Here is a 22,070-nt window from a genome sequence, read left to right as displayed (position 1 = left end):
GGGAAGCTGAAGAGATCCACCAAACAAGAGCTCCCCAGGACAGGACCCAAACCTCACCTGAGTAGCATAGCCAGTACTAGCACTACCAAACCCAGTGTGGACAGAAGGTTTCTGGGTACTGTGTAAACCTTAAAGGAGTCTTATGTAGACAAAGGCAGCGATGGAGAGAAGAAGAGCATTTTAGAAACCTTTTAAGGTTTGCTCTTTGCCAAAACAATCTGTGGCGGAAAAGCACCTTCAATCCCTCCATAATGACAACATCCCAAGCCCTCTTTTCCTGAATCCTAGCTCCAGAACATTTCCCTGCTGCCCCCAAGACACACAGAAACTTTCTACCTACAACATTGCTGTCAGCAAAGGTGCACGCAGTTGCAACGCTCCCAAAGGCTATTTTACATTGCTCATCTGCTCCATAGTACAAGCCAGGCTTCCATCCAGGGATGCTGCCGTCCATGTCCGGCAGGTCATTTAAGCAGTTTGTTTGGCCTGTGCTGATACAGACATAAAAAATATCACTTTCCCAGCTGTGCATAGTAAGGACAATGACATGTTTGCAAACTTCTGCTGAGTTTCATTCTGGGAGTTGGCTGTTGCTTTCCCAGACAACACATGCTTACTGTGGGCTGTGATAGATTTAGCTGCAGCAGCTGCCTGGAGATGCTCACAGTTCCCCAGTGCTGAAGTTAAAACAAAAATCCATGCTTGTTCAACCAGACAGCTCACAGCCCACAATGTATGTTTAAACCTAGATTTTCTGACATTTTAAATAACATTTCCAAGCTGAAAAAGTGTCTGAGGAGTTCAAGACAGCCCAGGTCTGTTAGTCACTAACCAAAGCAATTTCCAGCTACTTGAATCAAAGACTGGGTTTAACCTCAGCAACAGCCTCAAGTGATAAGAAACAAACAAGCAAGTACATCACAGTTCCTCATTTTCTAAGAAAGTCCTGTTTTATTCCTTGTACTTCCCTGCTCTTTCCTAAGCTGACAATACAGGGAAGTTCTTCCACACATGCACACAAAACTCGACCATTCCCTTACCTGACAAAGGCCAGGAATTCTTCTCGGCTACACTGTGACCAGATGAGGTCAACACTATTACGGTTTCCTGCTGAGCCCATGATGAAACCACTGCTGCTGCACTGATTCCCCTCACCATCATGGGGGATGCCAAGACTGTAACAGAAAAAGCACTGCGCTCTGAGAAGGAAACCAGAGGTTTTTCGTTCCCATAGCACCTCTGTTATCTCTAAGTATCTAAGCAAGGCTCTGCAGAGCCCTTCCTTCTACACTTGTCATAAAAGCTTATAATTGTCCCAGAACTTGCAGAAATGCAAAGGAACTCTTCACAGGAGTTTTAAATAATCTATAGGAAGCCCAATGTTATGACAAGAGATCCTTTTCTTTCTCTTGAATCCTTTAAAATAGGAAGTGTTTCCCCCTGAATAAAACACACTGTGTTGCTCTGGGCCTTTCCTACTGACCTGTGCCCAATCTCATGGGCTATGGTGACTCCCAAGTCAAAGCCAGTGTCCTGGGTAATAACACAGCTCCAGGAGGAGGAGCAGACCCCACCTAACCGAGTCACTCCACGTAGCTCCTTGTTCCCATCGGGTAACTGCAGGTCAAACCTAAAGTAAGGGAGACACATCCAGAAGAAAAAGCAAAGAACCACTGCAACCAATAAAGTCAGGACTAGATATATAAAAGAACTTATTTGCACCTTCCTGACCTAACTTTGATTGCTAGCTAGCATTTCTTCTGCGAATACAGAACTCCCTGGGGCAGGATGGTTGGAGTAGAGTCCCATGAATGCCAAACTACACTAAGGACAGGAGAATCAATCCCAAACAGGAGAATCAACCCATTTTCAAAGGCTCTGTGCAAATCAGTGTCACTGTACTGGTGACTAGACAGCAGTGGCCTGACTTCCATCCTCTGACAGGACAGGGGAATTACAGTACCTGGTCACATACAGGACAATGTCAGCATGCTGGGGATCAGAGTCATTCTGGGGGTTGACCTTCTTGCTCCACTCACAAACACTGATCAGCGAGGAGGTGATATTTGTTGTGATGTTCACATTCACCTACAGTTAAAGCATATGTTTGCACATTGCATACAGGTTTTAGCAACCCACCCCAGACAACACAGGCAGAATCCTCCCTGCTTACCTCTGGCTCCCTCAAAACAAGCATTTGCATCAAATGAACCCTGAAATGAGCACCCAGTGAGGCATCTCGCAGCAGTTCTGCCCCCTGTCAAGTGATAGAAAGGATTCCATAAAGTAGCCACTTCAGTGACTCTCAATACTTGTTCCCATTTACAAGGGTGTACTCATAACGCATCTGGTAATTATGAGGACAAACACAAAATAATCAGGAACTGATATATATAAAATCTTGCCTAATAGTACATATGGAATTAGATTAGTAATGGAATGAAGATCTTCTAACATTCACTTTTACTCAGGCAGCTCCTTCTATAAGGGTAAGCTTGCTGTACAGTCCCAAAGAGACACAGAGGAACACCCTACAAGTAAGCAGTGCCCTCTACTAGGAGCAGAGAACCACAAACACCTCTGAAAGAACACTCACAGAACTGAATCTGTTAGCAACACTGGTAGCTCTCACACTGGAACAGCAATCCAAACAGAAAGCTACACTCACAATGTTCAGGTTGGTAAGAATATATCGCTCCGTGTCCTCCTGGTGGTACATGTAAACATCAGGACCTGCTACAACCATCAGCTCCAGATGTTTGACAGCTCCATCAGCCCTCTTTTGTAGGCGAGGAGCAAAGTGCCCTGCTGAACAACAAAAAGGGACACAGAGTTTAAAATGCCAGGCAGCACAGAAGATTCTATAAGTCCATTCTCTTTTCCTGAAAGACTAAAATACTTCTGCTAGAAGACCATCTCTGTGGTTACTTGCCTAAGTTTCTCACTTCAGATGATTACTTTCCCTGTCTTCATCCTTGATAACAACTTTGTATTATCAAAATAACGAGCACTTAATTGAAAACGTGCACTATTTACAACTCAGTAAGGTAACATACATCAAGTATAATCATATACTCACAGATGGAAACCTTCCTCTCTTTCTCCTCAGCTCATTCAAACAACCTCACTACCAGAAGACAGTTTGTCAAAGCAGAACCACCAGAGCTTCCTCTCCATACATCTCACCTCTTGCTGTTTTTGCCCCCATTCCAGGGCTTCTGAAGAGAATGTGGGGACTGGAGAAGCCAAGATCCTTCAGCAGGGCCGTATCTCTGCTTCTGACAGGCTTGATATGAATCTTTTCTTCCTCTGAAACAATGACTCCTTGCTAGAGGAGATGAAATTCCACCTCTGAGTTATTGCAGACATTTGCTACAATGGAGAACTGTGTGCCATATCCTTTCTGTTTCTTCTTTGTAGCACTCAGACTTATTAAATGGATGGTTCACACGTGTTTGGGGTTTGAAGCCTGCAAAGGCTGTAAATGCTCACAGAAAAGCTGATAAGTTCAGTGCATACTCACCAGCTGCCCTTCACAGTAAGTGACTCTACACTCAGCCCCAGGAGGTGCCAATAGATTTCCACCTGCAAAGCAGTTGCCTGAGAATCGCTTTATTAAGCTAAAGGAAGAGTTCACCGCGTGACTGATCACAAAGGAAGAGGAAAGGAGGGTATGGTCCTCTAGGAATTCAAAGGTGTACACTTCTCCCCAAGCCTTAATGGAGCAGCGTTGGATCCGACATACCAGCCCAATCTGCTCTTCTTTACAAGAGCAATTTGGCTGAGCAACAACAAACTCAGGTACTGAAAGACATGGAACAAAGAAACAAACAAACAGAAGGGAAATAGTTATGAAAAATAATGATACATGGAAAAGAAATGTAATGATCTGTCTTCTTAGGAAAAATTATTCTCTGACTGACAGCTGTGGCCTTTTAAGGTCAGTTTGTCAATCGGCAAAGAACTTCTGTGTCTTCATCTATTCCAAAGTGAGGTACTCAGACTAGGAACAGACAACAGCTCTGGAACTGGCTCCTGAATGGTCTGTGCTTCTCTCCCTCGTCAATGAGAACAGTTCATTTGGCAAAGGCTGAGACAGATTTGCTTCCTCAGACATTAAATAGTACTGAGTGAGAATTACCATAAACCAAACAGAGACACTGGGAACAGCAGTAGGTGAACTCACAAATTAACAGCATCCTTCCTTTAAGAAGGTGACAGTTCAAAATGCACCTTTATGTAGAACTATCCAGAACAATCCAGACCTAGAACAATCCACCCATGCATTTTAAAATGTTAACAAGCATATTTAAAGCTATTCTTAGTCTATACCTTCCCATTCAGATGACTTAGATCTGTTAATCTTGTAGAAAAATACTGATACAGAAAATAAGGACTACAGCTGAAAAAGATTTATCATAGCTCCTTAAGCAGAGTTTAAATACTGGCCCAGTTCTTCAATTGCTTCCACACTGAGACATGGATTATCTCACTGAGCAACGCAGCTCAGAAATGCTAAATACTTGTCAGAGCAGGGTTAGTTAATAAGTGTTCTTAGTGTTATCAAATGTACAGGATTAGGAATAAACTGACAACCGCGTTCCAAAATCAAGAAGGAAAGAGCTCTGCATACCATCAGACACTGAGCTGGTTCCAAAATAAGAGAAAACATCATCTGCATCCAAAGCTCTGAGAAATCTCTGCAAGAAGAAAGATAGCTTTACGTTTTTTTAAGGAAAACAAATGGAGACGAGGTTATTATTTAACCGAAACGAACCTGGAGGGAACGTCAGCAAACAATTTAACAAGCATCGATGCCAAGGTCTAATGGTTTTATTTTGCACTAAGCGTATGCTGCACAACGGCCACCCGGAGGAAATAGCTTTATCTTCTTGATTAGTGAGGTCTGATACATCTTGGCTTAGAACACGTCGTGTTTTCTCTTCTTTTTCCTAGAAATAAAAAAGGCTTCCTGGAAACGGTGCTTTCTGGAGGTCAGGCTTACCTCTCGGAGGACGGAGGGCCAGCAAAAGCCCAGAGGGAACATTATGAGTGCTCGGATGGTCAGACTGATGATCATGCTGGAGGGATTGCAAGCAGCACTGCAGAGCAATCTCTGGCCCAGGGGTGATTAAAATGCTTCGTCTGAGGCATCACGTGGAACGGAAGCAAAGAATGCAGAGTTTAAATAAACAGGAGAGATGATCGACTGCAGAGGGGGACAGTCAAGGGGGAATTGAACTGCTGTGGGAGGATTTACAGGAACAGCTGGAGGGGGAGAGCTTTTGCACAACATTTGCAACTGTATTACAGCCAAAGAGCGCAGCAATGAGAGCAGCTTTAGGCCAGCTACAGCAGCCAAATAAACAAGAAGTAATTTGTGCGGGAAAAGGGCTCTAATTTGTTGAACCGTGCTTTCTTGCCCGCCAAACCTCAGCCCAGCCAGAGCCCCTCGGGCGGACTGCGAGGCAGGGCGACGTCCCGCAGGCCGCACACCCCGCACCGAACCCCCGTGTGAACGCTCCAGGCGCACACTCTGCCCGCCGCAGGGTTCGCCCCGCGGTTGGCCACCAGGGGGCGCCCGCGCAGCCCCGGCCCCGCAGCGGAACGCAAAGCGCGGGGCGCCGTTCCCCGCCGGGCGCTGCACCGTTCCGCCGTGGCGCCGCACCTCGCCGCGGTCCCGCATGGCGAAGGCGGACCCCGAGGCGGCGGCCCGCGGGAAGGGCCGGAGGAGGAGAGTCCGGCGGGGCCCCGGGCAGCACGCGGGGACGGCCGCGCAGAAGGGCCAGAAGGCGGCGGCAGTGGCGGCCCTGCCCCGCAGCCCTCAGGAGTTCTCCTCCAACTGGAAGGCGCTGCAGGAGGTGAGGGCGAGCCGGGCCGGCTGCCGTGCTCTTCATTAATGAAGTTCCACGCTGGCTGTAATCATTTAAAAAGACTTTTTGTGTCTAATAATAACCCACGGGGATGCGGCGTTACAGCCAGCAGAGCCCTGCTCTGCTTCAGTCCTCAGAGCAGTGATGTCAGGGGAGAGCTGAAGGGAGACGATCAAGGAGATAATGTCTCTCTCTTCTTTTTCCCCCCTTTTTCTTTGGCCCTTTTAGCTACTGAAGCAGAAGGCAAGCACCTCGAATGAGCCCCTCCCTTCAGCTCAGACAAACACCAAGAAGCAGCATCTGCTCAAAGAGGGAAACAGCCAACAGGTTCCAGCTGGCACTGGGGATGAAAATGTGTTGAAACCCAAATCCACGAATAAAAAGGACAGGGGTCCTACTGCACACAGTCCTCCTCTGGCCAAGGTGAAATCCAAGAAGGCTGCAACAGACAAGAATTCAAAGCCTAAACACACAGATAAGAGGGCCAAGAGTTGTGCTGATGGCAGCACTCCTATGGCTGGGCCCAAACCCAGGAAGGCTGAAGAGGACAAGAATTGGAATGGCACCAAAAGCGACGGGAAGAGCTGTAAAGAAAAAAGGAAAAATGGCAATATTGAAAAGGAGAAGAGCGACGTGAAACATAAGAAGAGGAAAGCTGAAGCTGCAGTGCAGCAGCCCAAAGAGTGAGTACTTCAGGCATCAGCACATGCACATGAAAGTTTATTTTAGGGGGCATACAGAGAAGTACGTTCCAAATAGCTGTGCTCTTTCAGGCTAGATTTTGGGCAACAGAAGATGCATGCTGCCCCTCCTCACATACAGCAATAAGTCTGCATAGATGACAGCATAGACTACTTTTCAGAGAGCTGCTTTCTTGATTTAAAAAAAAAACAAATCTGCTTTTAGTACACTATAGAGATGCACAGTCACTTTAAGACTACTTAACGTAATTAAATTTATACTTACCAGGGCTGACATCTGGTTTGATGATGTTGATCCAAAAGACATCGAAGCAGCAATAGGACCTGAAGCAGCAGAAGTTGCTAGAAGGAAACTGGGACTTGAAGCAGGCCAATCCAAACAGTCTGTGGAGCAGGTGCTGGTTAAAGAGAAGTCTTCTGGAGGGTGAGTGGTGTTCCAGCAGGAAGCACAGCAGCAGAGGCATCAAGATTACCTTCTAATAGATGCAGACAAAGTTTAAGCTGACATCTGAGTCTGCTGACAGTCAAACCGCTGAGTTTTTTCTGTTTGTATCAATGTGTGACCTCGCAGCTTCGCTTTGTGGTCCCTGTAAAGAGATGTGTCACTGAGTTGTCTTTCTTTTCAGTCTTACAAGAGCTGTAGCTATGGACTGTGAGATGGTGGGAGTGGGACCCAGCGGCGAAGACAGCATTGTGGCCCGTGTGTCCATCGTGAACCTCTTTGGAAAGTGCATTTATGACAAGTACGTCAAGCCTACAGAAGAGGTGACAGATTACAGAACAGCTGTTAGTGGCATACGACCTGAGCATCTAAAGACAGGTAGGAGCTCTTTCCCAAAATGTTCTTTAAGGAAGGCAGATTTAAGAGGCTACCACAAAATCCTCCCTGGCTGAGCTCGAAAAATTGTTAGACTGGTTTTGAAAAAGAAACTTTAGTCTGTATGGTATGAAAAATTGGGAGAAGTACTTTTTTTTAAACAAAGTGGTCACTAATATCCCATTAGAAATATACTTGTTAATGATGGTATGGAAATAATTCAGAAGTTTGCTTCCTTTTATTGCTGTGCTCTTTATGGAAGGCTCTATGCTCCTGTAAGAAGCAGAGGATTGATTGGGACCACAGTCCCAAAAGGCATAACTGTCTTTTGCCATATTCTAATTGTAGGTTGCTTAGATGTTTTGTGTGTCTAATGCAAAGTGTTTCATTGTGTTATCTTTAGGTGAAGATTTTAAAACAGTTCAGAAGGAAGTCGCTGATATCTTGAATGGAAGGATTTTAGTTGGGCATGCATTACACAATGACCTAAAGGTAATATGGCTGCAGATTTGTTACTTTGAAGACAAAGCTCCAAACACTGAAAATTAATTAATTTATAATTTATCTTCCTGGACCAGTCAGGTAACACACCTGAACTCCCAGAAACGACTGCTTTTTAACTGTTCGCTTAGTTTCTTGTCTTCTCACACTGTACCAAGTGTAGCCCTGTGTACTGGCACACCAAGTTCTTCAGCTTCCACACTGATCTTAACAGCACTGATTTGGATACTGAAGAGCAGGAAGCTGTACATTCAGCTATATAAATTTTTGTGTAGCAGCACTCTTTACACTGGAAATACAATTTCTTTCAGGTCCTATTTCTTGATCATCCTAAGAAGAAAATACGTGACACACAAAAATACAAACCTTTCAGACAGAGAGTCAAGGTAAGAAAGTGATGGAAAGGAGTACCTTGATTAACTGACACGTGAGCTGCTGACTCCCAGATTCTAGCCCACTCACTCCTATGCTTGCCTCACTTGTCCCCATTTCTTCTTTCCAACCTGAAACAGATGTACATACTTTTTGTTGGTTTAAAATACGAATCTAACTGAATGCTTATTTAGTGTTTGAAGTATAGCAATACTATCTTGTTAGTTACAAATATTACCTGTAATACCTCTGCACAAACTTCAGCAATCCTCCCACTCCTCAGCACATACATGGTCTCCATAATGCTTCTCCTGGAATAGCAAAATAAGATTATACAGTTCTATTAAGTTATCCTTACTATAACTGTAACTATATATTATATTCTTAGTAATATCATTTGTATATAGATATTAAAAAATATAGATGGTTTCAAGCTTCTACTTAGACTCCAGAAGTAAAGATATAGGACCTTATTTTACATTTCATAACTATATACTGTTTTTCACAGTAAAAAAACCCTCAAACATAAACCTTAGGGTTGTGGTACTACATAGAAAATCCTCTAAGCAGTGCATACAGATGTGCATAAGCCTCATAATTCATTAATTCTCTTTGCCAGTTCACCAAGGGAAGCTGTATATATACACATACATAATTCAAGCAGTGTGACAAAGCATGATTCAATCTTTATATTTCTAGAATGCACGGCCATCATTGAAGCTGCTCTGTGATAGACTTCTAGATGTTCAGGTGCAGACATCAGAGCACTGCTCGGTATGTACCTCATCAATGTAGCTTTTTAGGGTAGATTAACAACATGGTACACATGGGTTCTGGGATTAGAGTTCAGTCCAGAGTCTTGTGCCTTCATTCTAGCCTCTCAACAAAAGTCAGCAAGCTCTGCTTGGATACAACCATGTAAAAAGGTTGCCATCAAAGCTTTCTTAGTGGCACATGCTTCATACCACTTGGATTCTTTACTTTCATAAACTTCTTTTGCACAAGTCAACTGTATTTTTAAATACCAATTATGTTAATTCTTGTTATTTTAAGATCCCCAGGGAGAAAAGTAATGTCAAAGTTCCAATTGCTTACATTAAAAGCAGCACAGTGCACTGTCATGCTATGATGAATAGGATAGAAATAAATGCATCAATAGTGAGAGCCTACTCTTAGCAGTTATATCCTCTTATCCACTGAAACACTGAAGTTAACAGGTAAAGGAATTGAAAAAACAAGCAAATTGTGAAGGTATCTCCAAGGTACTGTAATCAAGACTATTTTTTCATGATGATTTTCCAAGTCACAATCAGAGAGAACATTGCATAGCATTGTAGTGGGCACCTTACACGTTCACCTCCGTCCACTAGTCACTCAAGATCTGAATCTAGAAGGAGATTATGAAACATTACTTGAAAGGATGTATTAAAATGAGCAATTTCACTGTTTATTAACAATAACATTTTTAAATCATGTCAAGCCATGTTTTATTAAGCCTCCTGTTCTGTTTTCTTTTAGATTCAGGATGCACAAGCAGCTATGAGACTGTACACCTTAGAGAAAAAGGAATGGGAAGCTGCTCTTAAGAACAAATCTAAAAGACAAACTGTGAAACTTGAATGATTCCATACTGTGTTCTTTAACTGCATTTGCTGCTTTGCTGTCAGATCCCAGGCAAGTTCAGGGAGAGCTACTCAGAACTAACAGCAGCAATTTCATAAAGTAATACAAACAAAAACTCAGAGTACGTGAACATTGCTGCCATACAATAATACTGCTGAAGTATCCCCTTTCTGGATAGTACATACACCTAATTGAACAATACTTGCAAATGCCTGCATTTGTGAAGTACTTGGAAAGGAAATAAATACTAAATGAGCAATAAAAAGAGAAAGTTTGCAAATTATTATAGGTGCAGAAAGAAACTGATACTCCTTTACTGAAACTCTCAAGACTAAAACCTTTATTTTGGATATTTTTGAAGTCTACAAGGTAAGGCAAGCTCTTAAGTATTGCTATTAGTCTCACTGTTGTGGTAACTAAAGAGAACATAGAATTATTTAAGTATTGTTAATGGTCCAATATTAATCTTCCTGGTGAGAAATATCTTGTAAAATACTTCAGGATGATCCAGGCTTTTATATCTGAGCCAGAAGTCTACAGGTCTTGTTCTTATACAGAAAGCTTTTACTTTACTCCTGCAGTTTCAAAAGTGCTGTATCCGCAAGGGTCATAATCTCCTGGAGAGAAATATGAGAACTGATAAATATAAGACTACCTTGTTGTTTCAATTATTTTTATACTTTGTTAATAAAGAACTGTGCTTAAAATAGGCCTTTAAAACAAATGATGTTTTAAACACATGGGGTTTGATTCTGGAAAATCCAAAGCAGTATTCATTCTGTTAATTACAACTAATGCCGCGCTTTTAATAATTTAAATAGTGGAAGGTAGCAAGGTACAGGTTTCAGAGAACTAGCAGTTGCATGCCACACAGCGTACTGCTAGATTAAGAGATTCCGGTCTTGTCTGTCTGCCTTGTCTTCATTGTGGAACACAGGGAACAACAAATTGCATTTACAACAGAGGGAGCTGCTTTCTTCTGATTTCTGTTTGCTTTTTTAATGCACTAACTTATAGCTTCAGTTTTCATTAATATGCTTCAGGCAGTGCCTGCAGGAGACAGCGGAGAACAAGTTTGTTTGCAACTGCCTGAGACAATTTATGTAAGCAGACTAAATGCATAACTGAAAAAAAACAGTGTTATAAGACTAGCCAGTTATATTGGCTTGCTGGAAAAAAGACACCTAATTGTCTAATTGATGGCTACCTGACAGCAAGCCTTTGTAAAGGAAATTTTAGAATAACACATTAAATAGGTTGAATAACTTCACTGTTTCTGGTGTTTCAACAGTTTTTCCCCAGTACGACTGTGTTGGAATTCAACTTAACCCTTCAGGCAAACAATTAGAAGTGTATTTGTACAACCTCACTGTTCACACCATATACACACAATTCTTCTGTAAAGTTCTGAAGTATGTTATGCCAACATTTGAGAATGACAAAGTCTGTAATATTAAGCAAGCACCCTTTATTGTCAGTGACTTCTACATACCATGCTAGATGGAAACCGGCTTTTTATTTCAGACAGCAACTCTTCCATTTGCTGTGACAACATATCCAGCATAACGTCGTCTAGAACATAAATGAAAAGGATAATTTACAATTACTAGTATAATTTCCAGTGGTTTTAGCAGGGACTAAAGAGGAGCAGAAAGGAAATAGATCTATACAAATAGAATGCAAGATAAGATGAAGTTAGAACATCTGTACATTACAAAGGCATTTGTGAATTAATCCCATTCTTTCTTGTTGTTGAATAATTACAATTCCAATAATTCTTCCCTTCTCATGTATCTAGTAAGTCTTTCCAGAGAGCAATTTCAATTTACCTGAGTAGCTACTGCTTCTTCACTGTTTGCTCTTTTCTGGGGGTGAGCATGGGGGGGGGGGGGGAGGGGGGGGGGAAGAGACTGAACAAATGACACCATAGTCTTACCATACTGAACCATCTCATTAATCAGCACACAGATACTTTCCACCACTTGTGGATCATCACAGTAGAAGCGGTAGGCATCTTTGATCAGGTTTATTCCACTGCCTTTTGAATCCGTTATAAATCTCAAAGCTGCTATTTCTGAAAGGGAAACAAATGCTGCTGGACTAATTCGTATGTGCAGACTGTGCTATCTGCTTTCTGGTCCCTTGCCCCTGGCAGCACACATATAACATTTCTCCAGGAAGTCACATCCATTCTTTTCAGCCTTTCTAGAAGCTATTCTGAAGATTATTTGGACAAGTAGAGAACTACATATGCAGCATGACGTTGCATAGAAGAGGCAATATTTTCATATTTATTGTTTCTCTGAGCTCTACCCATTTATACTGTAAATAAAGTGAGAACGCTCAAGTTAATAATGAGACTGTGCTGATCTGCTTCTCAGACATGCATGCCACATCCACAAGAAGAAAGAAAATTGCACTTCCAGTTTTACTGTTCTTCCTCCCTGCTCTGCAAGAAAGAAATGATTAACAAAGCAGAGCAGATGACAATCTCAATTCCACTATGAACTTTTGAACTACACAGAAATGCCTACGTCTGAGGTGATTTGCAATTAACAAAAACTAATTATTCAGAGTTACCAGATAGCCTTAGAAGGCTTGCTAATGCCAGGCAGGTATTATTCACCAGCATTGGTTTTTCCAGGTTCATCCTGAGTGCATCCATCAGAAGCACTGTTGTGGGCTCATAGTCATTTTCAGTTAAAAAACCTTTAAAATAAAAATAAAAAAAAAAATCAAAACACTAATGTTTTAAATACTCATCTCAATTTCTACCTCCTGTTTTTGAAGGGACATTTAACCATGCATCAAAAGAAAGAAAGGGTGTGAAAGCCCATATAACAGTAATATAGGCCTAATAAAGTCTTACTGTGAGTTCCTCTAGAAGCCCAGGAAAAAAAATCTGATATGTCTTTTACATCAAGATTTCCTTGCATGCTCCAAGCTAAAAGGAATGGAGAATCCCAAACACTCAACATATTCTACTGGTAGGCACTAGAAAGAAGAAAAGAGTGCAAGGCTCAATGTGTCCTTTTCAGCTCCTCTTCTGGGAAAGAATGGTAGGAGCACAGGGCAGTAGGTAAACATATGGCAATATTCTTGCACATGGGAGAAACAGAATAGTATTGCAAAGATACATTCATTTGTGTGCATGCCATGAAAGAGATACACATTTTACTTTTTCATCTGAAATGTTGCCTAATTACAAAGCAGATGGCCCAAAACAATCAAACCTGAACAAAACCTGTATGTATCCACACATCATGATAAGAGCATGTTCAAACTAGTAGCACATAACAGAGTAACACAAGTGGGATTCTTGGTCTCAAGAGAGGCCAGGCAGGGTGCTCTGCACAACATAAACTGCTGTAGCTGTGGATCCTTGCAGTATCCACACATCAACAGTATCTAGTTACATAAACGCCATGGTTCTTCCAAAACAGCTTCATCACAGCATCAGGAGAGAACACAAGGAGAGTTTATTAAGAGGATAGGTTTCTAACTGCTGCCACCTGCAGAGCCTGCTGAGGCCAAGCAGTCTGTATTTCAAGAACCAACTGACAGAAGTGTTTGGCCTTTCCCATGCACAGGAGACAGTGAAAATACCTTGGGAAAACACACCTTGCAGTGACAGCGCCCACAAAGCTGAGCAAGCTGACTTCAGAACTGCTCCATTCTGGAGGTGCTCTTGAATGACTGCGGTGATAATGGGGACAGCACTTTGCAGCATTACTTGGTCTACACTGTTCTCTAAATTACCATAAAAAAAGAAGAAATGCATAGAGCCATTTAATCAAGTAATACTGTCATAAGCACAGAACATGTCAAATTATATCAATAAAACATTAATGGGTGGTGGCACTGGAATAACACAACATTATTTTAGCACAGACAACAGAAAGGGAACAAATTCAAAATATGCAAAGTTTTACAGCACTACTACATAATATTGGCCATTGCAGAAAGCTGAACTTCTCCAGGAGCGACTTTCCTCTGCCATTTAAATTATATTTGGACATCACGGCAGGAATTCTCCAAAAATAACATTTTGAACTGAAAACAGTCCATGGGGTGGGCATTTCACTGGTCACATAAATCAAATGGGTATTTTGTCATGCAGAGGAAATAAAACACATCAAGTGCAATTGGGCATATCTTCCACTTACCACTCACAGCCAAGCTCCAGAGAACTGCACAGCTAGTGTGGCAGATCTGCTCATTATGAATAAAGTTACATAAAATTGACAGAAGATCTGAAGTTAATCCAGCTTTCCTTAGATTTTCCGCAACAACTTCTAGAGGGCACACAGAAAGAAATCCTATGAAATCTAGCATATTTGTCCTGCTCACTGTGCCCACAACAGATAACTAACATATTTAAACAGTGATAACAAAAACAGTAAACATCACAAGAAAAAAAAAAACAGATTGGATTCCTTAATGTGATGTACTTAAGCAAAGTGTTTAGCTTAAGTGACTCTTTCAAACAGATTTTAGCCAATCAATTTTCCTTACAGATCTGCAATTGACAGAAAAGGAACTGGGAGGGGAGGAATTCCTCTATTCTTAAGTGTTTGCAACTTCTCAGCGGAAATCACCTCATCAGAGTTTGAAACAACATATAAAGTTTGGTATTACACAGTAACTTTACTTGTATAAATGTAGACCCTTCATGACACTTTGTACAAGTTAGTCTACATAGGTTACCCCACTTCAGCTAAATACCAGGACTACTTACAAAACACTCTTCTGATGAACATTGAACAGACACTACAATGCGCCTACAAGTGTCAACATATCAGTGAAGTCATCAGTTTTGCATTTATCTCAGATTACATCACAAAAGTGGGAAAATAAGAATATCCTCCCCAAAAAAACAGAGTGACCAACCATCAGCTGAAATCATCATCAGTAATGGGCAGATCAGTGAAAGAAGCTCTTCATCTTCAGAGTGCCTTCTCACTATCTCTAACAGAGAGTTGATCACATTCTCATCCAGAACCATCACCACATCCTGTTCTAGAGCTGTCAAGCATTGGAATAACACGGATTTCAGTGGCTTTGAAGTTTGAACCTCCAGCTCTCTTCTTAGGTAAAGCATTCAACTAACAGCATTTCTTTGCATAACAAATCCTAAAGTTATTTAAAATTTTCTCTTATTTTTCCTGAAATATAACTCTTATTACTCTCAATCCTGTAACATAGTCAGTTATTATAGTACATTGCCAAGAAAAAAGGCAGAAGGAACAATATGAAAAAGCAAGATGTACTTGTATACATAAATACAAGTACATACATAAAAGTATGTACTTTTACACTTTGAGATTCAAACAGCAAAACACTGAAAATCTCTTATTCATAAGAAGAAACAGATTTAGTAGCCTAAAACCAGTATTCTGGATTTAAAATTTACACTTTAACACAAAATGGATTTATGTCTACTCTAAAGAAAGCCCATGAGAATCCAGGCTTTTATTAAAGCTAGATAAATCTTTCCATTACCTTAAATTTAGCCCCTGAAAATATTTCAGAAATCATTTCAAACTTTATCTCTTACATGTAACACTACGAGAGATAGGTTGCATTACCCAGTGTTAGTTGGAAGTCTCATAACCGTACCTTGACTGAGAACTTCAAGCAATAAACTGCAACCATCTACTTGTAACTTGAAACAATTTGTATGAGTCTTCAAGGCAAAAACAATCAATTCTGTGAACGTTAGCAGATAGGGCAGAGCTGGGGGGAAGAGAAATAACTTGAGATAAGATTCAGTTAAACAATCAATTACTTAGATTGCTCAAAAGATGGTTATGCTTCAAAACATGAGAGTTTCAGTTGCAAGCTAATTTGAGTCCCTGCAAATAATGGGTTATTTCAAAACAACATTCCTGAACCAAAGAGAATAATAAACTTTTCTTCAATAAGAGTATTGAAAATGAAGTCAACTCTAAGGAGAAAAAAAAAAAAAAGTTACTCTTTCCTTATTGCTCTGCTGAAGAAGCAAAATTGTTTCTGACAGGTTCCTAGCAAAACCAGGCAAAGTATCTGCAGGTAGGCCAGTATACACACACAAAAAGAAGAACTAAACACACCCAGGAAGCAAATAGACTCTCTGACTGCACAGCACTCCTCTTCAGGAAGCAGCCCAGCTCCAAGAAATGCTCTCCCTTCAGTGCCTGGCCTTTATATGAGCCCAGAGGAACTGCACCCTGGGCCCACCCCTTCTGGTGGTGTGGGGAGCACAGGTGCAAACAATTTGCCTGTGCTCCATGGGCAACCACAGACCTTCACCAGGTGCTCAATCACCAGTTCAAGCCCTGACCTAACAGTTCCCCTACACTTATTAATTACAGATATTAAACACTTCTGTGTTTTAGTTCTTTTATTATATGAATTACCTTCCTCAATTAATGTTAGTTTGACCATTCAACTCAGTTCACAATTTAAACATCACTATGTTTCCATTGCCCATTTTTCTTACACAGTAAAATACCTCTGCTTTTCAACAAAAACTTTTACAAACAAGTACCAATACAATCACATCAATGAGTGGTCTATTACAGCATGCTCAAAAGATCAGAAAGAGAGCAGTTTCACTATCATTGCAGTGAGATTTTTTTCTTCTTCCTATTATCTCAAAAGGTAAGGAAAGAAAAGCACAAATAAACAAAGCAGTACCTTACCACTTTTATCTCCTACAAAGTGGGCCAGGTGTTGCATGGCTTTAGCCTGTGCTTCTTCTACATCCCAGAAAGCTTGCATGAATTCTATGTTAAAAAAAAAGGAAATTCTTTTCATCATTTGAAACAAAACACAAAAATCACTCAAACTTTATCTATTTTTGTGCAAGACACGAATTCACATAAATGGAAATAATGCAACTTATGACTCTTGAAAGGGAAGCCCTTTTTCCCTAATGCATCAATCATTAAATGTTCCAGTGTGTTACGTTATGTTCCATCTCAGTGATCTCTGTATTTCACACACATTTTGGGGAACTGTTAGAGTACTGAATCAAGGCAGGGCTAGGGGCTTTAAATCACTCCTGTGGCTTTTTACATTAAGACAACCCCATCCTTGCTCATAAATAAAATAACAGAGCAATTCCTTTGTTGGCATAAATGGGCAAACGTGGTAGTATAAAGGCACAGTAAGCATGGTTCCCAAGTTTTCTGAAAAATTATTTCTGGCCCCATTTGATGTGCACAGTACAAATGGCTGCTAAACTAAGCATGTTGCAGACAAGGCTGTAAAGTGATTTTTCCACTAAAGAGCATGCTATTTCAATTTAAATAAAATGAAAGTCCAATAATTCATTTTCACGTAGAATACATGCTGACTGGAAAAGATATTGGTTTCTTTCCTACAAAAAAGAATAGCTATTATTAAATTTGTCTTCCTTATTACCTAGAATGCTTCCGATTCCTCCCTCAAGGAACATATCTATTACACAGGAAGCCAAAGACTTCTTCTGTTTTATTACAGATGAACTAGCAACAATCAGACATTCCCCAATAAATGGCACATCGATCAGATCCCTAGAGTTAGGAGAGAGACAAGTAGTACCAATAAATTAGATCTGGTAAGCTACAGAGAAAGTTCTACAGGCTTCACTTCATTTTGACATAAAAAGTTAAATAATACTGTTTGAAGAATAGATATATGTACATATATATATATTTTACAGAACTTACAGAATTTACTTAAAAACTGTTGATGAAAAAGCTTACCATAAGCAAGCCAGACTCAGGCTTTAACTTAATGGCTTTTTTGAATGGATACAATACCAAAATATTCCATTGTATATTGAAATGTATACATTCTCAAATTGCAATGTGTTGCCTGCAATATGATTTTACCATGTAACTCTTCAAGAAAAAGGACAACAATCAGAATGCTCATTTCTAAAAGCAAAACACCAAATCTCTCTCTCTCTCTTTTTTTTTTTTTTTTAATAACTTTGATTCAAATCCTTTCAAACAGTCTTTGTGAAGGTAGGTGGGGTTTAGGAATCAAAAGGAAAGCATCTCAAACTCACTTTGCTGTGGTTCTCATGCTGGGCTGAATCTGTAGCATCATAGATAAAACTGGGAATAAAGGCAAAGAACTGTTTTCTCCAATTTCCATTAGGGACAGAACTCTATCAAGATGGCTGGTGTCTCGTCTTATATCCTGCAGTAACAAAGTGATTTCTTCTGCCTGTAAATAGTACAGTAACAGTACAACTTTCCCACACTCAGTTACAGATGTTCTGTGGTGGGCTCATATTTTAATGAAACATTATTACATACATTCAAAACAAAACAGGTCATCATGTCAAGTAGGATACACCCTAGAGACCAGATGTCTGACTTATCACTGAAAGAAAAACTGAATGCTTCTGGAGCCATCCAACACTTGCAATCTGTTGAAATAAGAATCCCAAGGTAATGTTGCTGACATTGTGCTATACACAGTGTTGCTTGTACAGGCAAGAACTGCAGGCAATAGTTGTATGTTACAAACAAGTAGCAGAGAGTGGTGTTTGTTGTTCCTTTTCTTTTCTTTTTTTTTTTTTTACTGTTGATTTGCTGCAACAGAATGAGAGAGACACTACAACTAATACATGATTTTTCAAGATGTTGCTGCATATATGTCATGCTAAAAAAGGATTTCAACTGCACTTGTTGCGGAGGAGCTCTGAGATTTACAGACAGTTTTCAATTGTGAACACAGTTAATGCTGCAGGCAACTGACCCTGAATATTCTATTCACATTTTTGAAGAATAGTAGTATAAAGCGGAGGAGGGGAAAGCTAGATAACTTTGTGGCTTGTTTTTCTCCAAAGATTAAAAACATCCACCATAACTGAAGTATTGTAAAAGCAAAGCAAAGCAAAAAGACATATCTACTTTCTTCCACTCTTATTTTCCATTTCCATTCGTCGGTCATAAGTGTTTCTGTACCAAAGTCACAAAGCTTGAAGGATGTTTCACCAGTCACAAGTATGTTTGATGGCTTGAGATTTCTGCAATGCAAATATTTTCCATCAGCATGTGAAATCAAATTCTAATGATATATAACTACACATTTCCAGCATCTTCGCACATTAGAAAGTAAAATTCACTTCTTAAGTGAGCAGCTGTACTGAGCCAACAGTCTCATAACAATGAATGAAGAACAATGACCCATCAAACAAAGAGAACAGGATTTCTGCTCACCTGTGGAAAATATTTTGCTTGTGTATATAAAACAAAGCATCCACCATCTGTCCCAAAAACTTCAGCAGCACCTGGTGATAGGTATATACATGAAAGCATAACATACACAGAATAACATAACAGAGAAATTAGATATTCAACAAAAGAGAATACCATTGTTTGAAGTAAGGTCCCACCAGTAAGGAAGTACTATTTTCTCCAAATAGATAAACATGCTCATCACTGTGTGCGTTCAGTAATAACAATTATCCATATTTTTCATGGATAAAAATGTAAAATGGGGAAAGATGCAATTGCTTGAGAACAAGCTACACAAAGAGTTAGTGTTACAGCAATGCCACAGCAATTAAGGACAAAGATAGCTTCCAAAAGTACCCTCCAGCAAAACACTGTGCTCTGAAGGTCTTAGGGATGACTTCTAGAAAGACAGAATACAGAGGAAGAAATATAAATGCAGTGAGATTCAGTCAGTTCAGCTAGATGCCTCTTCTGTACATTTTACCACGTCTGCTATTTTCTCTGGCTTCTGCCTTTTTGTCTTGATCAGAGATGAAAGATCCACTTGGCCTGAGTGCTGCATTACCAGACAAAGGTACAGAGATGATATCTGTAATAAAACATCACACCAAGACTGACTAATTGCTTGCAGATGTCCAGTAAGAAAGATAAAACCAAGGACTTGGCCAAGCTGGTAGATGTAATGTTCACCAATACCAAGGTGTCCCAAGATGTTCAATTTCTCACAAAGCAGACAGTAATTACTTTCTTATATTAAAAACAGAGCATCTGTTGTTCAAAACTTTATCAAGTGTTTCTTATATGAAGCAACATGGGACAATTCAAGTCAAAAATACATCCATAAAAGTCAACATGAATTTCATCTGAGTGCTAATTGTTTGTGCATAAAACCTCAGGATTTCTGCCTTTCTATAAAAGTGGGAATTTTCTTATTTTGTTTTTTTCTCTAACACAGGTTTGCTGAAGATGGAACAAAAGCAGCTTAAAATCATGTATGCATTAGAAAACAGGACAGAAGCAGCAGAAACTTCATTTCAAAATCTGAGCCAGCATGCAATACTGCCACATGATGGACATCAATCCATATACCTTCATAATTTTCACCATATTTATTCAGAAATTAAAAAACAGGTTAATTTCATACTAAACAACCTTTTATTTAGCATCCTGCAGCAATGAGCCCAAACATAAAAATGCTTACATGCCTACAACTTTAACTATAACTAATCCTAGTTAATTCTCACCTCATTATCCCAAGTCACAAACATTTCCTTGTAAGCACAGATGCTTGAATGATGAAGTTGTAGCAAACCCATTGCCTGCATAGAATAAATAAAAAAATACTGATGAAAAAACCCCACATACTCCACTTACTTTAACCTATCTGCTGTTGTTGGAAAAGGTAACAGGAATTCAGCTTAGTGTCCTACATTTTTGTTTGTGACTCTGAATCTACATATTCAAATATAGGAATATTTAATACAAAATTCTGGCATGAACTCAAGCAGAGGGCAGGGAGAACACCCCTGAGATTGCCCTCCCCCTTATTTACATACTTAATGCTCAGATAAAACGTTGTTCTGCTAAAGAGCTCGGCCTCTGTAAGCGAAGCTAGTAAAGAACAGCAGATACCTCCTTCAAGGCCTCATTTGCTTGCTTTTCATCAATGCATTCAACCTGCACCAAACAGAAGACAAAGTTGAGGTTGTAATGTAGTGAAAACGAAACTTCAAGGAAGTACGATCTTGCTGAGATTAGAACTGACAACTGAGTATGATTTGACTTAAGTTTAAAATGATAACTGGAGTATCTGATGATTGGAACGGTCTTGTTTTGGGGAGATAGACAGAAAGAGAGCTATAAATGACTGTGACAGCAGGCCAGCCCTCCTGCACTGTCAAAGCAGCAGTATGCTTAGCTGAAAACACACTGGGTAGACCTATTTTCTGCAGTTCTATGTTGGTTTCTGGTAAGCTTTCTCAATATTCTGGTAATTTCCAGAAGCACAGCACTGTGTAAGGTGTAAGCTTACCAAGCAGCCAAGCTGCCCATCGTGTTCACCTGTTGCTACCAGAAGGGGCCACGGAGATTAGCAACACACACAGATGGAGTCTTGTTTTCCTAGCAACCGCCCTCTCACCTGCTTTATTACAAATCTGTCCTTCGCGTTTCTTTCCGCTTTCAGCCCCGCTACCAGCACGGTGCCCAACGCCCCGGGCTGCAGCCGCTGCAGGACCTGCGGGGCACAGAGCGCCGACACTCAGCCGGGCCTACAGCGGCACGCACCCCGCCATCCCCCGCCCGCTGCTCGCCGGACCCCTGAAGCACCACCTCGTATTTCTCCATGGCGAGCCGGGCTCGGCCTGGGGCTTGGTGCGAAGACAGCGGCGGGGCTGTGCTGTGAGACGGGGCTGTGCTGTGAGACGACCCCCGCCCCGCCGTTCCCGCCCGAGCTGAGGCGATGACCGTTGGCCCCCTCACAGCGCGGGCTCGCCGCAGCACCTCAGCCAGATTTTTTTTTTTTTTCTTTAGTTTTAAGAGCGGTTTTCCCGGATGAGGGTTTCCAGTTAAAACAGGAAGACCTCCCTCCCCCCAACCTTCGACCAAAAAATAAGTACGCAAGCAACGGGGGCAGGAAAGCCGCAGATGGCAGCCCGGCCCTGCGCGGAGAGATACAGCCGAGCGGCAGCCGTTTCCCCGGCGCTTCCCGCAGTGCTATGGCAGCTGAGCTGCGGCCTGGGAGAGGCGAATCACGGGCAGCTCTCTGAGGCGATAAGGAGCAGTGGGCATCCCGCCCTGCGCCCCGAGCCGCGATTCTGAGCTGAAAAAAACAAAATGCAGCTTTAACGCAGCCCCATAAAGCCGGAGAAAGGAGGAAGACCCGTCCATCCTCCGCACTGCGAGGACCCACACACAGACCCCATCCCCTCAGCAGCCGCTGCGAGCCCTTTAAGTGCGGAGCGGC

At 41.2% G+C, this 22,070-nt stretch overlaps 3 protein-coding genes across 16 annotated transcripts in view; 1 reads left to right on the top strand and 2 right to left on the bottom strand.

The window, feature by feature from the left end:
• Positions 1–7,014, bottom strand: part of ADAMTS13 (ADAM metallopeptidase with thrombospondin type 1 motif 13) — a 20,330-nt gene extending 13,316 nt beyond the window's left edge. For 2 of the 4 annotated variants that reach the window (XM_040649403.2, XM_040649404.2), the window contains exons 1-10: positions 5,006–5,106; positions 4,634–4,700; positions 3,524–3,804; positions 3,187–3,328; positions 2,669–2,808; positions 2,174–2,257; positions 1,964–2,088; positions 1,484–1,630; positions 1,041–1,175; positions 341–491 (exon numbers count right to left, since the gene is read on the bottom strand). In XM_040649403.2, coding sequence (XP_040505337.1) covers positions 341–491; positions 1,041–1,175; positions 1,484–1,630; positions 1,964–2,088; positions 2,174–2,257; positions 2,669–2,808; positions 3,187–3,328; positions 3,524–3,804; positions 4,634–4,700; positions 5,006–5,080 — 1,347 coding nt within the window. In that variant the 5' untranslated portion in view covers positions 5,081–5,106. Of the gene's footprint in view, positions 1–340; positions 492–1,040; positions 1,176–1,483; positions 1,631–1,963; positions 2,089–2,173; positions 2,258–2,668; positions 2,809–3,186; positions 3,329–3,523; positions 3,805–4,633; positions 4,701–4,777; positions 4,953–5,005; positions 5,107–6,839 lie in introns of those variants that run through there. The other 2 variants (XM_040649406.1, XM_040649405.2) reach the window with 2 other exon arrangements.
• On the top strand, positions 5,646–11,157 carry REXO4 (REX4 homolog, 3'-5' exonuclease). Its single transcript, XM_415436.7, has 8 exons — positions 5,646–5,861; positions 6,102–6,556; positions 6,843–6,998; positions 7,201–7,394; positions 7,795–7,883; positions 8,204–8,278; positions 8,964–9,038; positions 9,783–11,157. Exons 1-8 carry the CDS (start codon positions 5,685–5,687, stop codon positions 9,885–9,887), a joined length of 1,326 nt encoding a protein of 441 aa, XP_415436.4. The 5' UTR covers positions 5,646–5,684; the 3' UTR covers positions 9,888–11,157.
• On the bottom strand, positions 10,200–22,070 carry STKLD1 (serine/threonine kinase like domain containing 1). Of its 11 annotated transcripts, none has more exons than XM_046901878.1 (19): positions 22,025–22,070; positions 21,246–21,341; positions 20,738–20,782; positions 20,350–20,424; positions 19,590–19,694; positions 19,088–19,158; positions 18,779–18,894; positions 18,179–18,291; positions 17,926–18,086; positions 17,295–17,425; positions 16,571–16,654; positions 15,507–15,623; positions 14,778–14,912; positions 14,054–14,182; positions 13,494–13,637; positions 12,468–12,596; positions 11,824–11,961; positions 11,380–11,459; positions 10,200–10,504 (listed from the first exon to the last, which is right to left on the bottom strand). In XM_046901878.1, exons 4-19 carry the CDS (start codon positions 20,419–20,421, stop codon positions 10,457–10,459), a joined length of 1,773 nt encoding a protein of 590 aa, XP_046757834.1. In that variant the 5' UTR covers positions 20,422–20,424; positions 20,738–20,782; positions 21,246–21,341; positions 22,025–22,070; the 3' UTR covers positions 10,200–10,456. The 11 variants fall into 11 exon arrangements, 10 of the variants coding, with proteins under 10 accessions (XP_046757834.1, XP_004945992.2, XP_004945993.2 ...); XM_004945935.5 differs by having other exon boundaries at positions 21,437–22,053; XM_004945936.5 differs by having other exon boundaries at positions 13,509–13,637; positions 21,437–22,053.

This window comes from Gallus gallus, chromosome 17, assembly GCF_016699485.2.
Source record: "Gallus gallus isolate bGalGal1 chromosome 17, bGalGal1.mat.broiler.GRCg7b, whole genome shotgun sequence".
NCBI classification, from domain to species: Eukaryota; Metazoa; Chordata; class Aves; order Galliformes; family Phasianidae; genus Gallus; species Gallus gallus.
The sequence above is the reverse complement of the archived record's forward strand: the minus strand, read 5'-3'. Positions and strand labels throughout refer to the sequence as shown.

Bases quoted from the DNA above. Each gene is read 5' to 3' on its own strand.
- REXO4 (XM_415436.7), top strand. From the start codon at position 5,685: ATGGCGAAGGCGGACCCCGAGGCGGCGGCCCGCGGGAAGGGCCGGAGG. The intron at 8,279-8,963 runs GTAAGAAAGTGA...TTATATTTCTAG, and splicing joins CTTTCAGACAGAGAGTCAAG to AATGCACGGCCATCATTGAA. The intron at 9,039-9,782 runs GTATGTACCTCA...GTTTTCTTTTAG, and splicing joins AGACATCAGAGCACTGCTCG to ATTCAGGATGCACAAGCAGC.
- STKLD1 (XM_004945935.5), bottom strand. The intron at 17,426-17,925 runs GTGAGTTTGAGA...TCCTAACTCTAG, and splicing joins AGCATGAGAACCACAGCAAA to GGATCTGATCGATGTGCCAT. The intron at 14,183-14,777 runs GTTGGTCACTCT...TGTGCCCTCTAG, and splicing joins GATGATGATTTCAGCTGATG to AAGTTGTTGCGGAAAATCTA.